The sequence below is a fragment of the Chiroxiphia lanceolata genome, chromosome 8, assembly GCF_009829145.1.
Source record: "Chiroxiphia lanceolata isolate bChiLan1 chromosome 8, bChiLan1.pri, whole genome shotgun sequence".
Taxonomy (NCBI): Eukaryota; Metazoa; Chordata; class Aves; order Passeriformes; family Pipridae; genus Chiroxiphia; species Chiroxiphia lanceolata.
The window spans coordinates 28,385,476-28,402,859 of NC_045644.1; the positions used below are offsets into that span (position 1 = coordinate 28,385,476).

Here is a 17,384-nt window from a genome sequence, read left to right on the forward strand (position 1 = left end):
AGAACTCATTGCCTACTGGCTTTTACAGATTTTATGGAGACCATTTTCAAGGTCATCTCTTAATTTTCTAGTAGGAATGGATATGACAATTCTGTGTTAATTTTGAAGACTGCCATATAATCTGTTTAAGACAGGTTAAAACCAGAAAGGCCAGATCATATAATAAAGCTTTAGATGGAATTCCTCAGAATTTTCATAAGTTATGCTTAATTTTTGGTCTCATTATATTTATTCAAATGCAAGATTTTCTACAGATGTCACTGTTATCTGTCATTTGTGGGTTTATTCCTTGGTTTCTGAAGAAAAACAGGCTCACACAGGGAACACAGAGACAGAGAGCACTGGAAGCAATACTGAGGGAGCCAATTCAGCTCACATGACCAGCAAGACAAAGCCAAGAGCACTCAGAGGAAGGCCAGACTTCTGGTTATGACTGATCTCAGTTCAGTTCTTGGCTCTGCCACAGACTTCCTGTATAACTTTGAGCAAAGTGTAGTATCTTTGTGTCTCAGTTCCTGTGTATAAAATAGAATATTACACTTTCTTTTTTCTACCCTTTGACTATCAGATAAAATCTTCAGTGCAGACTGCCTCTTGTGTTTGTGTGCACCAGGCTCTAATCTTGGGTGGAGCTTTATCATGTAAAAATAAGCAGGAGCTACAGCCTGCACATACCAACAAGTTTTCCCATTGCCCTGCTCTGTTTAAAACATCAGATCTCGCATTATGTAGGACTGAAGTTACTGCCAAGTACAGGAGCACTAAAAGCAGTTTTCCTTTGCAAGGAAAACAAAGAGAATGACTGAAAAGAAGCTTGGACAGTTGAAGTGTTTTGCCCAAATGAGAGGGCACAGACTCAGGAACAGAAGCCAGTTCTGCAGCAGTTTAGGCAGACATTCTGCATAAGAGATCCTAGCGCCAATAAAATGATGACCAAATACAACATGGACAGTTTTAAGGGGCTTGCAGTTAGAAAGGTATTTCAACCAAGAGAGTTCTGAGTGTTAACACGGATCTTTCTGAATAATTAAGTGAGATATTAAGTGGTGAGATTATGTTCTACTTAACACTCCTCCCTTAGCCCACATCCTGCTACATGGAATAACTTGCACTTGTTATTGGCAATTTGCAGGTGCTTAAATTGCATATATATCAATGCACTACAATCACCCTCATGATCTTTTTATCGAGGTCAGAGTTGACTCTAATGCATTTTTTTGATAAAACTTTCTTATTCTACAGTATCAACAAGTTTCTGCTTCAAAAACTGTATCCCACCTTAGCTCGAGGCTTCCGTTTTTGTTTTTTTTTTTTTTTTTTTTTACTTGGAAACGGTAGACAGTGTTTAAAGATTTCAGAACAGAGTTTATATGCAATCTCTTTAGATCCCGAGGCTGTTGCTATTTATGTATTACAGTATTAAGATAGGCAAAATTAGAAGGTAATATTTCATCTCTAATTGGTGAGTTCAAAAGGCTCCCACCTATGAGCCTCTCTAATTAAATAAGGTGACTTCTAGCTCACTTCATTTTGTGAAAGGATTCTCCCTCCCCTAAAAGTGAGCTGTGGTTCATGCAGAGGATGGCCGTGTATCCCACAGAGGGCCTAACAAAATGGGCAGATATTCAAACCCAGAGTTCCAGAAAGAAAGAACAAATACAGTCCAGGTACCATTTTTAGGATGTCTTTTTCTATTATTGTCTTTACTAAATTCAGCTTACAGGCTCTTTGTTTGTCATTTTTTTCTTCCTTAATGTCATGGTGTTGGTGTTCTATTTTTCCAGACTGAATATGATTTATCTGGGTTCAGATTAATCTAGACCCCTTTGAAGGATAAACACTGGGGAAAAGTCTTTGTCTTTCATTCTCTTTACCTTCTATTTATTTTTACTCTGTCTTTTCTACTTGCTGCGGTAAAATAAAGCAGCCAAATAGGATTTTTTTTCCAGTTACTGAAAGAAAGTACCAGAGGAATTAATGCAAAATGACAAATCTTGGGTGTTTGCAACTGCTCTGAGTTTTCTTTTCAGCTGTTGTAATTTAATTTTACAGGCTTGATTTCTTACAATACATTTTCCCCCATGAACAAGCTGCAACTATTTAAAATAGTGTCATTGCAATGTATTAGAAAGATTTCACTTACTTTGAGATTTTGGCAGTTGTTATTAAGAAGGCATTATTATCTTATTATCTTAGAACTGTATCCCTAAGCTTATTTGAACAACTTTTTTGTCTTAGTAGCTACTGCCATACACATTCACCTTGCATGTTTATGTATTTCCAAGTCTTTCAGCATATATGCAGCAGAAAAAAGGGGCTGTTTGCTGCTGAAAAAGTACTAAGATTCAGTATATCAGAGAATATATTCTTAAAATATCAGTATTGTATGAGCTGACCACTACCTGTTAAAAAATTAATACTTTAAATAATTCAATGAACTAACCTCTATCACCTTGTTTCTCTCACCCCTCAGATTCTCTTAGAGAAGGAAAGAATGAATGGGATTATTTTTATTCTGAGAGAATGGCAGAAGAGGTCTCTTAGCAGCAGCAGGAACAAGCCAATTCTTTGATTCCGGGGAACTTGGAATTCTCCCCATCAGTGTAGTATCAATGGCTATTTTCCCTCCAGACAAAAAGATATGTTACCAAAGACTCATTTAGTAAAGATTTATGTAGTCTCAAATGCTTTAGTCATAGACCAGCTCACATTGTGAGAACAATTTTCCTTTTTTTTTTCTTTGTTAGTAGATGACATAAGTTATTCTTTATTATTTTCAGTAACAAATTAAATTCATAACCACAACTGATTTGGCTTGTTCTAGACTTAGTGGCCACATCCTTGAAGCTCAAAGTTTTCCTGTACACTGTTACAGAACACAGTAGATGACAGACAGAGCAGATGATGCTTTATAAGGAGACACTATTCTTATTCAGAAGAATTAAAAATGAAATTATATGTAGGCTGCTGTTTTAGTAATGAAGGTGCTTAGGCTTCAGTGTAAAGTTCATTAAGGTCTGTGGGAATCTGTCTACCAGTTTCTAAAGGAGCAGATCAGGCCTTTATGCTTGACCACTGCATACACGAGTAGTCCTATTTGGACGTGGGGATTCAAAGGAAAGATCTGCTTTCTTACACTTAGGTATCATGTTACTTCGTGACACAAAACTGGCGTTTGAGTTCCTTGGAATATGAGAAAGAGCTATCCCAGTCTGGGAAAGTCTAGGGGAAAGGAATACACAGGGATACCCTGCCATCTAGTGGACCTTGTTCAGAAGAGATGTCTATATGCCTTTTAAAAATGAAATTTTAAAGGGTCATGAAATTTAGGGAAAAGATTTTAGTGTTCACAGCTTTTCCTACAGGAAGAAAACAAAGATTTTTAGCAGCAGAAAATTCCCACGTGAGTTAGGTTAGTCAAGTTTAGACCTCCTGATTACTCCCATCTGAGCCAGATACTCAACAATGCAGTTTCATTTTGAGGTTTGTTTCAGTGTAAACAAGATTTACCCCTTTTCTGTTTGTTTTCTTTTTTTTTTTTTCCTAATCTGAGACAGATTAAAAGAGTCTTGTAAATCCTTTTAGTGACTAAATCAGGTTTCTTCCTGTTGCATATATGGGCCTGTTGGCAGGTGTTGTAATCTGGAAGTTGGTGCCCCACATTTTAAGGGAAGCCGGTCATGTCACTCCCATGGACACTGATGGCTGCATAAAGACATTCCACTTCTAATTTCTACACTGCAAATTCTCCCAGCAACCTCCACTATTTCAGCCTTTTCACACAGTGGATTCACAAAAATAGATGTAATTTGTTTAAGTGAGAGTGCAGTTATTGCAAAAGCCTAAGTTTGCACTTAGGAAGAAAAAGGTGTATTTTCTGACACGTCATAAATTGAGAACAGCTGGTCCTCTCAGACTGAGGTTGCATTTTACACTGCAGAACAGAATTTATATGTGTTGACAAAGCTGGGTGAGGAAGTTTTTTAACTGTCTTGATGGTTTGTTTCTAAGTACTATTCATCTTTCAGGTCTGTGGCAGGAAATGCCGTTTCCTCCATTTCTTCCCAAGTGGCAGTTTCCCATTTGCTCAGGACTGCAACTGTCTCCAGGGCCAAGTCACATTCCAAAACCAGTGTGAAGTGCTACTACATCAAACATATAAAAGTTAAAAAGGGTGTCAAAACAAGACCCAAATATCTTCAGTAAAATATCCATCTGCAATCTCTTTTGTACCTTAGTCTCAGAATCACAGAATATTCAAAGTTGGAAGGGACCCACAGTGACCTTGGTGTTAAATTATGAAAGTATTTCAGAATCCTTCACTGGATGTTTCAAACTCCTGAACAATACAGGGAGACTTTCTTTCTCTGTCACCTACTTAAGCTTTTATTAGGAGGTAATAGGGCTCAAAATCAGCAATATAAGGAACTTCAAAGAAAAAGGAAGTGCAGAGAAGATGCCTAACCCAGGGGAAAACAAAAGGATTGCCTCTTATTTCAAGCTGAGTTCAACAGCCAGCTTTTTCTTTAACAGATACAGCTAATAATTGCAAATAGCTGCAGATTTATTTCTGTGGCAGGTCTGTATATTAAAAACTGGAGTTCACACTTCCCCCAAATAAGCACAGGGTTTAGTATCAATCAGTGTATTTAGGAGATATTTTGACTTGCCATAGTTTTTGCGTTATTGAAATAAATCCTCTGTCTTCACCTTTCCTTTTACAAGTCAAAAATAGTAACCTTTGCCTTCAGTGAGAACACGATATATGCTGACACACTTAAGAGCAAATGAGAAAAAACTGAAGGTTTATTTACTTGGAGATCCTTAAATAGCTTATGATAGCTCTTTTCTCACTTGGCTTTTTCCACCTTTATGTCTCAAATATAAAGATCAATCAATTGACTTGTCCGGGTGCTTTATGTCTAAGTAAAATTTCTATGTTTGTTTAATTTCAGTAGATCCAGAGATAGACCGTTACAGAATACAGAGTTTAGGACTCTTAGAATTCTTGGCCTTTTCATATTTACTTGACTGTCAAGATATAAATCAACTTTTTAGTTCTCTTGCTAAGATCAGAAAAACCTTAATTTGAAACAGAACTGTATTTAGACTTATATCACTGCCTCATTTAATTTGCTCATTTTGAAGGTTCACATTTTGGTCATCAATGGCTTTAGACTTTCACTCCATTTGTTACACATTAATACAAAGGGAATTAAAATAATATCAAGGAGCATATTTTTCACATGAATGACTAACCAAATATATTCCTTCAGTTACCAGACCTCTGGAAAATGGAAGCAAAGCATTATGAAGTACATGAATACGTTATTCTTTATTTCAAATGTAAGCCTGAGTTTGAGGATTTCAATATTTGGCCTTATCTATTTTGCAAATACATTCTACTCAAGCTAACTCCACTTATTTTATCTTATTCCTGAATTGTGCATTCTTCAGCTAGTTTATCAATTCTGTAGTGTCACTGGGCTCCTAACTGTGTTATTTTCCAGTTGTATTTCTTCTGAAAAATCAGGCTACACATATTTTATTACAGACTTTTTCCTTGCTTTCATTCTTTCTCCTCTATTTGTTCCACATTTTACCTCTGAAGCAGAATACAAACACAACAAAATCCTCGACCTTCAGATAATTTGAACCAAAACTAGCAGCTAGCAGCATTTAGTCCCATGTTTATAAATATTTTCTGATGCATCTGTGTCCTATTGCAAAATGTGCATTCTTTGCATTTTCTTTCTCTGAAAGAAATGTGTGTGCATTTTTTTTCTGGATCCTTTCAGTACTTTGAAGGCACCTTACCTGGCTGGTAGACAGAGGGCTTTATGCTGGCAGTAGTAACAACTCTTGGTTTTGAAGTACCAGAAGCAGCAGGACTTTCACCGTAGCTTCCAGAAAGTGGTATTGGTGTATATGACTGGCTTGTGTTTCTAAAAGCAAAATGTAGGTGTGAACAACTTTATAAACAGCAAAAGTTACTGATAAAGAAGTAACAGATCCGGCAGCATCCAAAGCACTCCAAGAGGAACAGTCCACGAGAGCTACAGAGAGAATACTGTGAGATTCATCAGTCTTTATCACTGCTAAGAAAGGCTGGGACAATTGTATTAGCTGAATAAGGATTTTAAATAATGCCAATTTGCTCTTGCTGTCACAGAAAATAGCTTACCAAGGGAATATGACAAATTTGGAACTCTCAGTTTAATAAGGGATCAGACTTCAGGAACCTCCATACAAAATATCTGTTTTCTGTTCCTCTACAAACAAAAAAGCCTGGCCTTGTATAAGATAAATCAATGAGAGGTATCTTGACTTAAAAATACACTGGCTCAGCACAATTACTACTACTACAAATGCTAACTATATGTGTTGTACTCCTTTCGAAAATATCGTAGTGACCTTTAAAAAAACATTTCTAAAACTAACTCTTTTCCCCATTTAGACTGAAACCACAATTTACGTTAATTTTCCTAATGTTCAGGTTCAGACTACCCAAAAAACATGTGATAGGCAATATTATGATGCAATTTCTGCATTCTTAGATTAAAAACATTTGCTCAGAATTCCAAACATCCATAAGAAACAGTTCTCTATTTCATGGCTTGGACGGTGATTCTCAGTTTGATTACAATAACACATTGAAATATATCCCTCTTCTATTTGCCTTGGGATGATTCTGTTTGTACTGTCTGTGCTTCATAGACCATTAAAAGAGCATCATAATCAAAGTAAGCAAGAGAGAAGAAAGAAGTACAAGGAGGGGAAGCAACAGATACCCAGATGTGTGCGGTAAAAAGAACCATTCACTACAGAACATAACTCTTACTCACCCCAAAAACACAGTTTTACTTTCTTTTTCCTTTCAGTTTCTCTGTGTGAATCACATCCCTATCCATCTGTGCTGACAGTTTGGAGTTATTTACACAGTGGCTTTGTCTAGAGGAAAACACTTGTCAGCACATGAAAACAAGTGTCCAGCTTTGCCAAACTCTTGGTCCATCTTGACTTTTACTTTCTTTAACAGTGGAAACAGATGCCATCTGGAGAAAACACGTTATAATTTTATGTGGCAAACCCAGCGAATTTCCTCCAGTACAGGTAAAACCCAAACATTCTGACAAACGGAAACTTTTGATTTTAAATTTTGAACAAAATAAACTTATGCTCACAATAGCTTTTTGCTGCTCTGACAGTCCTCCTACTATAGATCTAGCTTGCATAGCATTGCTGCCTCAGGCTAATTTATTTTGTCTATTTAGCAAGACCTAGAAACTTAGCTATTGCTACAACGGCAATAGTTAATTATTTCTGTACCTACTCTAGGGCTTAGGGCTGGATTTGGGTCCACTATACCATGAGTGAACAGGAATCTCCAAGATAAACTGTTTTAGGGGGTTTGTATTCACTGTAAGTTCTGTTGTGAATTGTGCTGTGATTTTGTAACTGTCAAAGCTGTTGTAAGCACAGTAATACTTATTTTCCCTTCTTACCATCTATTTCCTGTTGCTACCTCCCCATCTGTGGTGCCTAAGAACAGGCTGTACTCGGGGTCAGTGGACAGAGGGTCATTGCTGCTACCATAGCACAGACAGGGAGATGCACACTGCAGGCACACTGGATCCACACACAGCTTTCAACATGCCATTATCTTAACACATGATATAAAGAATTTTCCTTGGTTTAAAATCGACTATTCAAGATAAACCAGACAGATCAGTATTTACAATGTGGATTAAAAGATTTTAAATCACGTGTCACACAGCCTTAATCTGAAGATGTCATACAGTCAGGAAAGTCTACTCCCAGATGCACAGGTCCATTGGCTGGAAAGACTCATTTGAATCTCCCTCAGTGCACAAAATACATAAAGAAGTTCTGAGCCAGATCAGTGACACTTACACTGTCATGAAGAAAAAGGGTTATTCAAAATTCAAGTGTTTCCCAAATGTAAAAGCATAGTGAAACCATGCCACTGGATTTCCTTCTATGGTCAAGAGAAATGAAGTTGAAAAACAAAACCAAACACAAACACCTGCGCATTCATAGTACCAAAATCATAGCAAAATTAAAAGAAGTATTAAACTCTTTTAGATGTTTATGATGCATATTAAATAGAGTAAGAAAGATAAAAAGGCTTGTCAAAGAGAAATAAACTGTTACTAGATCATTAAGGGTTTTAGTGAAGTTAAAAGATTTATCAGAATTTCTGCTGAAGAGAAGGAAATGGCGTGTGATTAAAAGAAAGAAAAAAAAGTAAAAAGAAAGAAGGAAATTAAGAAGAAAAAAAAAAAAGATGTCCTAAGGACCAAAGATGCTTTAATGGATTAGGAAGCACTGGCATCTCGAAAAGCAGTGAAAGCAACCTTACTGAATTTATCTGTAGCAGTCAATGGCAGGTGACAGGCAGCGAATTAAATACCGGCTCTGAAAACTATTAGTTGTCAGAAAAAGAAAGAGTAAATTTCTACGCAGATCATTTTTATGTTAACGCTTTACTAGATGCTTACTAGCAGCAATAAACTGGTTTGTTAAGTGCTTTTAAGGTAGAGTAGCTGCACAAAATATTTTTATACCTCTTCTGTGACTGGTAGCTGATGGAGGTGGAAGAATGCCGGTTGAAACTAAAATGAGACAAAAGTTGTATTTGAAAAAATGTACAAAAAAATTTGGGATATCTTCTCCTACCATAAATTTCCTATGAACAAGAGGTGCTCTTAAGTGCTAAAGTAAACAACATGTACATATTTATATGAATAAGAGGTGCTCTTTAGTGCTAAAGAAACCAACATGTACATATTTACAATCATATAAGATCGGTATTGCATTACATTTTGTTTTCTCATTTAAAGCTAGGAATCACAGTGAACCTGAATAATGATAACATAAGTAAATGAGGTGAGTATATTGCTCCCTAAGCCACTCTCATCAGGACTGCTTGTTATTTGGTTGTGGAATTTCAGTTCAACTGCTGGACTGTTGGATTTGACATTCACCTTTTATTTGTACTAGCACAAAAAAATAAGTATGAGGGTTTATTTTGTCATCGTCATAAGCTTAAATTGCAGCAAATGTTAGAAGCAAACCTTGAATGAACTAAAGGCCAAAGATAGGTAAGTTTCCAGCTTATGAGGCACCTGGAAGAACCCCATGGAAAGGACGGGCTGGAGTAGCTGAAGCAAAAACCCATCACATTCAACTTTGCCCTTGCAGAACCATTCTACTGTTAGAGAATCATAGGTAAACAGGTAGATTTTTTTTTTCTTGGGGAAACAGCATCATTTCAGAACATAAATGAGTCATTTATGCAAATACAGGAAGTACTTAAAAGCCTGCACAATGTTTGGTGTGAGAAACAAGAGGATTCAGAATGAACACAGCTCCTGTCTAAGTGCAGAGCAGTGCAGGACTACATGGCATCAACCCCATCCCATGGGAGCACAGCCCACATTTGCCAGAATTACCAGAAGCCTATCACATGTCAGATATTTTCCTAACTTCTGGAGAAGTTTTTCCTCCCTTTACCACGAACACAGTGCTTGGATTAAAATCCCAGGATCAGAAGCTATACCTTCCTTAAAACCATAATCGTAACTCTTTCTACTGTTTCTCCTGGTTTTGTATTCCCAGAGTTCTGTTTCATGAGGTGCCCTGCTTCAACCCTCCAGATGGAATAACAGATGCATAAAGAGCTTCAGGTTTATTTAAAACTCTCCTGCTATGCTTTGTTCTTCGTAAGCAAGATCATAAGTGAAAGTCAGATAACATTTCAGATGTAAAAGTAAGAGTAACACAGTCAGTTAAGGATTAATGACTTCAAACATTCCTCTTTAAGAGCATTAGAAAGATTTTACTCAGGTTAGGTGTTATGCATATGGCTTTGCTCGCAGAAGCAAAATTACTGTAGAACTGGATCTACCAAAGTTTGAAATCATGTTCAAATAGTTAAGGATATTAAGATATCAAGAAATCCTTCTGCATTTTCCATCTAGAAGGAACAAAACCCAACCCAAACACTGGAATAATGGTAGTAAAATCTTAGCCTCATCTTCCTGAGAATGTTTTACAGGGTAGGGACAGTATTGTAACTAAGGTCATCCATATTTTATTCTGGAATAAAATTATATGAAATGCTCAGTGCTTCTCTGGTGTATGTGAAGCTGAAACTGGATTTTTAAGTCCATATTTTGGTATGCTAAAGCACTGTTTAATTTCTAAATGAAAACTATCAGATGCTCAAAAATTTGACTTACAAATTTATTTAGAAGCCAGTTTTGTTCCCTTGTGTTTGAATACGCTAGCTATAACATATAACTGTTTTTAAAACAAACATGGAAGTAGTGCACAAAGATAAAGAACCTAATTCAGCTGCAACATAGCCCTCCAAAACCAACCAACCAAACTGAGTTTGCTCCTTGTACCTGATAATCAGAGAACCAAATTTTTACAGGCCCTACAAGTTTCTGATTTGCCTTTATGTCCCAAGGCTTGCTGAAGCTCAGTCAGTAACATCTGCCTGTTGGTAACAGCTTGAAGTGTATGTCAGCACCAAACCTCGTGTCATCCATTGGCAGTAAGATTTCAGGGCAGCAGCATATGAAGTTGATGTGCTGTAGATCTGAAGTTTTCGACTTAAATCATTGCCAGGCACAAGCAAGAGGTTTTAGTAGTCCGATTAAAGCATTGCTTTTTCAAAAGGACAGCGATTTTTCATAGATTCGCAGAATCTTTCAGGTTGCAAGAGAGCTCAGGAAGAGTCTTATCTAACCTCCTTCTGGGAAGCAAGGCCAGCTCTGAGGTCAGATGAGATTGCTCCATGTTTTATCCAGTGATGTCTTGAAAACCTTCAAGAATGGAGACACAGCCTCCCCAGACAACCCATTTCCTTTCAAAGGGGCAGGAAAGGGGAAAATGGCCCATGTCAATCTAATGCAGGAAATTCACTTCCAATTCAAATGTCTTAATATCTCAAGGTGATCTTTTTATCCTCATGACTCATTAAAATTGTGTTTCACACCGATTAGTCCATATTGATACATAAACACAAATGAATTTATAGTTTTAAGGCCTCACACTGCTTCCCTTCTCCCCATTAAATGGATATGAAATTAAAGGGAAATTAAAAATGCTCAATCAAGAAATAGTACTACACTAGCTCTAAGACAGTCATGCAAGCAAATTAAAAGTGGATTAAATACTTCTGGTGACATTTAAGAGTCTAATTGTACCAGAAGATTGAATGAAAAAGTGTTAGGTATTACTTCTGCAAAGCATAGTACTCTCCTTTGTGATAAGTAATATGGCAAGAGCAAATGGCCTCAAGTTGGCCATCAAGGGGAGGTTTAGGTTGGGTATTAGGAAAAAATTTTCTTCACCAAAATGTCTATCAAGCATTGGAACAGGCTGCCCAGGGAAGTGGTGGAGTCACCAGCCCTGGAGGCATTTAAAAGACGTGTAGATGTGGCACTTAGGGATGTGGTTAATGGTGGACTTGGCAGTGCTGGTTTAATAGTTGATCTTAGAGGTTCTTAAACAATTCTATGATTCTCATGATGTAAAAATTAGGTCCTTGTAATGGATACCTCTAAATAGCTCATCACTTTGGAATTTTGAAAGTTCATACATAAAACTAGAAGTCAATGGCAGTAAACACCCCTGCATCTGTTTTACCTTCTATTCCCAGTAACATTCTGGTGACACTCACCAGCTCCTTGAAACTAGTTATGATTAGTGTACTTCCACTCAAATAAATGGAATTACATCAGGAGTTAATTTTATTTCTTATGTTTGATTAGCTCCATATGGGAATTACTTCCCCTATGTAATTCCCACAGCTGTAAACAGACACGTTTACATTCTAAAACTGAAAACTCTCATGTTGTGTTCTGTAGCTGCTTCATTTTTGCATTGGTTTCAGTGATGTGAAGCCAATCAAAATGCTTTCAAGTACTACCTATGCACAGCACTGAACTGCCATTTTCTGTGATTTTCTGAGAAAGATCATTATACTTCTTGATGTGAAGCCATCAAACTTGCACAGTTTGTTCATTCCAAACATCCCCTTTGGGTGATTCCTAACTACCTTCTTATGTAAAGATAAGAGGTACATGGATAATTACAATCTCAAAAGTCTTGCTAGTTTTTTGTTATTTCTGAAGACTGTTGAAATGAATCTTAAAATCTGCTGTTTTCTCCTCTGTTAGTTTTGTCAAAGTGTTAATGAAAGCAGTGAAAAGGCTTAGAAGTGAGGCAGTACAGCAGCATCCTCTTTTTCTAGTGAGAGAAGCTACCTTTCCCCGTCACTGGTCTTTCACTAGTCATGATTAAGAGCATAATAAAAGGTTTGTGATCCCTGTGATCCTATGTTTTCACCAAGGAAAAAAAAAAGGTCCATCATTCCCACCCAGTGTAACTAGACAAATACTTTGATTTTAGGATGGCAAAAGCAGCACAAAGCAACCAACTGTAATACCTTTGTTCCAAAAGGACCTTTTGGTCACATATCCTATATCTAAAACTTAGTTGTTTCCCCACTCAGTTTTCATGTGAAAGATAAGGAAGGAGGCTACTGCTTCAAACACATCATGCTTTCAACAGTCTCTGCCAAGTCAATCTCTTAAGAAACTGAAAACCTTAAATCAGAGAGCATAACACAAATCAAACCAAATTAAGTTAAGAGAGCTTTACAGATATACCTAGACTGAGATGAGATAGCAGATGAAATAGTGGAAGCTGCTAATGACATGTTCTTGGACCCATGGAAAGGCTTAGGCTGTGAAAGAGAGCTGGGGGCTGCAAGTACTCTGCAGAAGACACAGTAAAAGCACGAAAGCATGAACAAAATGATTGAACAGGGACAAAAATCATGACATCACAACCAAGCTCTGTCGGAGTTCAGATACAGGAGGACTGCTGCATAGTTACCAGGAACAGGTTTTCTGTAGCATACATCTGCAGACTTACACAATAGCACAACCAAGCACATTCCTACAGAACACAAGACAAAATGCACACATTATGTAAAAATCTTAAATCCAGACTCTACTGATAACTAAGAAAGACAGTATTACAGGACAGGACTTTGTCAATGATACATGCTTTTATCTGCAAGATCTGAAGATGTTTGAGACCGATTATAAGATAAAAATTTTAATATGCAAACAGTACCAGACAGAAGATTCTGATATTTAAAACAGAAGTAATTGGAATGATTAGTTTTGTAGAGGCATTTTTTTGTTTGAAGCAATACTAGTTAATCCATTTTCTTCATGCTACAATTTCAACTGAGGGATAAAAGTTACTTAAACCTTATCATTATTTCACGTGCAAGTGCCTTACAGCTCAGTTCAGATATACAGCATAATACCTTACTCAAACTTCCTCTGCTGGCTGATTGATTTTCTTGGACTGGAATAAAAACACTGGATCCTGGTAGGTCACAATTAGGTAAAAACTGACCAAAGTGAGAAACTAAGTTCTTAGTATACATACATAACTCAAGTCAACTTGCAAAAAGTAATCAAGAAGTAGAGCCAAGAGAACATTTCAATTCCATCTACACACATTTAAGATGACTGGCTACAACTGAGGTCTTGATTAAAGTAGTTTACATTACTGGAAGTGTGCTTTTCCTTGGCTTTGTAAAGCATGCTAAAACATACATCTTTTCAGAATATCCATGTAGCAAACCCCAAAGATAAAAGAATAATACGCACCAAAGGAATTCACTCTTACTATCTCTAAAATTACTGTAACATAAGTGACAGCTGTATAAATCCCACAGGTTTCCTCATATGAAGTCTGACAGCTTTTAATATACAACTGTAACTCCCACTGTACTACAAGTGTTACAAGTGCTCACCTCCTTGAAACTCACTTCAGCTCTAAGGCTAATTCTCATTAGAGAAAAAGTATTAGATAAATCTAATAGAAACTACTTGACTTAACTTACAGAGCAAGTCAATCATCAAGTGTCCACCATGTTTTACTGACATCTGTTACGACAGGCTGAGCTCAACCACGTGAGTAAATGACTTCTTTTCATTTTCCTTTTCATGTCCTACTGCAGAAAGACTATTAAAAGAACCTTCATTCACATTATTAAAAGAACCTCCACTCAATGTAACTATTATGAGTTCTTTTGGCTTTATTACAAGTGATGAAAAAACACTTCTAGTTTTAACCCTAGACTTGCTTTCTGAAAACAAAGTTGTACTCTTGGGGCAGTATTATTTTGCAAATGCTTTGCAAACATGAACAACGTACCTCAAAACAAAAAAAACTGCACCAAAAATATATAAAAGCATATAAAACAGGTTACAGCTTTTCATACCACATTCTGAAGTGAAGAATGTGTATGCAGCATTTCCAGAGCCATATGGGGGGATAAAGCAATGAAGCATTACCTTTGGAAGGAGGAGGAGAACGACTCCTGCACTACTGAGGTGGTTGCTGGTGGTGTCATCAGGCTGGCTGGATTTTGAGCAGCAGTAGCAGGCTGAGGTGCTGAAGCGTGTGGTGCAGGAGCAGCAGAACTGGTAGACACCGGAGCATGCTCGACAGGGGTACTAATTAGACTTAAATTAAATAAAACAAGAAGCATCTTAAGAAGGCACACATTTAAATGTAGAGCACAAAACCTACTATGTTTGAACCTGCAAACATAGTAGCAGGCTGGGTTACTGAGGGAAAAGCACAATTATGCAAAGAAAAAAAAAAGACATTTGTTCAGTCTTTTCTGTTGTGCAGTTAAGACTGGAATGCAGTTTTGGTCCTGCTTGACTGAAATTTATCCCAGGTGTTACACAGCACTTCAGTCCTGCTCCCACTGAAGCCTGTGGCAGGAAATGGGGCATGGAGGACTTAAATGGTTGCAAAGAGCCTGTCACAAACTCTTTGAGCTCGGATAACTTTCATCCAATATTTACTCCTGGAACTGAAGTTTATATTAGCGTAAATTTTTTAATTAGATGAAGAAAAGCAATTTAAAGGATATTATCACAGTCCTGTGCCAGCAGGTTTCCTGCAAATTCTGATAGTCTAGAAATCCAGTCAGCACAATTTTCTGTTGAGTTTCATCAGTTTTGTGCAACCAGGGTAGTGGAAAGATGTTTAAAAGGAATCCCTTCATCTCTGACCTGAATTCACCTTACATTACACCGTCCAACCCAAATAACAGTGAGATGCCCCTTCAAACACAGAACAATATGTAAAATACAAGGGGATGATGTAGCATAAAATTTTACTATGCTAGTTTTAAAACCACTTGGGTGATGAGCGTGAGTTCTTATCCTTGTGGTCCTCTTGAACTATTGTGGCACAGATTACTTGGAGCAAAGTAATATTAATTTTCTTCATTTTTTCCTTATTTGATTGCAAATAAATGAATTGAAATGAATAATAATAATCTAGTCTGGTATCCTGTGGCCATTTTAGTAACCTACTGAACTACCAGTGTCTTTCATCACCCAGTGCTTATGAACATACTTCAGCCTGAATTACTCATCTCTTACAGACAGACAAATGGGGCCAAGTTATCAGACAGCTTTGCAACATAGTTTAGTCAAAGTCATCCACTGCCAAGAAAAGAACCAATCTTTTGGAAGGTTCAGTTTATTGTCTTCCCTTAGCTCTTACATGAAATGAAAAACAAAACAAAATAAAATCACTGAAAACATTCAAGTTATTTGATGACTGTTTCACTGAACTTAATATCAACAGAATAATAATATTAATAATATGTCCATTCATAATTTTCTTGCCAATAAACCTAATAAAAATAATTTAAAGCAATTTAAAATTTAAAAAGGAGAAAGAAGAAAAGAGAAAAACTTCATTATTTTGTGTTTAGGCAGATTTTAGTGTGGATCTTATTAATTATTATCCACAGAACAAATAAGCCACTGAAAAATAACAAATTGCAACACTATTTTGGGGCAGAAACTTTCATGACAATATAAGCATATGTTCCCTAGGCATAAGGGACGTTTTTCTTGTTGCTGTAGATTCATTTTCGTTAGTAGTTATCCAGATACATACTTCTTTTTTTTTTAAATCAGAGCATTACTGTACATAGTTGTCTTGTCCATGAGCAGTGGCCTAAGAAAATAATGGATGTATCTATACTTCTTTAGACCTAACTCCTAAGCATATTGCCACATCTCTGCGTTCTTACAAATCATTCCTATCAGGGTGATGGAATTCTGTGCTTCTCTTGCACAAGGTACAAAATGCCCCAAATACTCGTTCCTAAGCACAGTAAGTATCAAATAACAAAAGAAAGCTTACAGTTCCACTACTGTTTCTCAGCCAACCTTAGCCCTCAAGCATTCTTTCTCTCAGCACTTTTTCCTTAGCAGATTTACCATCCATTGTGCAAATTTTCTCTGTTTCAGCCATTCTACCGCATTTTTTCTTTTTGCTTCTCTCAAAAGTGCTGACTTGGCAAGTTACACTCCTGAGGGCCTAGAGTGAGTGCTTCGTACTTCAGAATTTGTGATACCCCTTGTTCTTAAAGGGACTCTCCCATTTCCCCTGTCCTTCTTCTCTTCTTGTACGGCTCAGTAGTTTAATGATGGTGTCTTAATTATTTTCTGTTTGATTAGCTGCAACAGAAGCGTTGTTGTTATACCCATAAGTTTCAAAGTAGAATGTAACCCACAACAAAAGCAGAAAATCAGTATTTTCTCCCTTATGAATTTCATCTGCAATCACGTACATAAGAAATGAGGTCCCGAAAATACCCAGTTTGCAATTCTGGGTTTCAAATCATTACACCAAGTTTTGCAAAAGTTTGCCCATCGTAATATGGAGTCGAAATTCAGATTGGTTTTTCCATCTTGATGCATTTTATGATGCAAATTCTTCCAATTAACAAATAGACTATCAATTACAAAGCCTGTGCAGCAGAGTAGCTGAATATTATCCATCACAACTATGGGTCACAGGAGAGTCTGTTACTGAGTTTCAATACCAACAGGATTTTTTTTCCCCTGTGCCACGGTGGGAACTGGAATTATCACATTAAAAGGTGTGGAGTCACAATTTAGTACTTACATGTCTTTGATCTGGCAAACAGGAAAGGAGTGAAACTACGCTGCACATTAAAAATGGAACTTCATATATGTCTTAAAAACAAACACAAACTAGGATTCCACCTATTTTGTCTATTTGCACTGATGTCAAAGGGAATTGGCTACAGATTTCAAAAGATTCATGACTTCCTACTTTGAAGAGAAGAAAACAGTGAACTTACTTAATTGTAACAATCTCCAAAACGTTAATCAAAATACATATTCAGTGATATCTATTGAAAAGAAAGTAAAAAACCCCAAAAACCTGTGTTTGAGGACAAGGACCTGTATGGAGACAGA

At 36.9% G+C, this 17,384-nt stretch overlaps 1 protein-coding gene across 6 annotated transcripts in view; it reads right to left on the reverse strand.

The window, feature by feature from the left end:
* The window catches only part of LDB3 (LIM domain binding 3), a 121,548-nt gene that overhangs the window by 12,256 nt on the left and 91,908 nt on the right, over window positions 1-17,384 (reverse strand). For 4 of the 6 annotated variants that reach the window (XM_032694694.1, XM_032694696.1, XM_032694698.1 and 1 more), the window contains 3 exons: window positions 14,418-14,588; window positions 8,589-8,636; window positions 5,818-5,945 (listed from right to left, as the gene is read on the reverse strand). In XM_032694694.1, coding sequence (XP_032550585.1) covers window positions 5,818-5,945; window positions 8,589-8,636; window positions 14,418-14,588 — 347 coding nt within the window. The remainder of the gene's footprint in view (window positions 1-5,817; window positions 5,946-8,588; window positions 8,637-14,417; window positions 14,589-17,384) is intronic. The other 2 variants (XM_032694695.1, XM_032694697.1) reach the window with 2 other exon arrangements.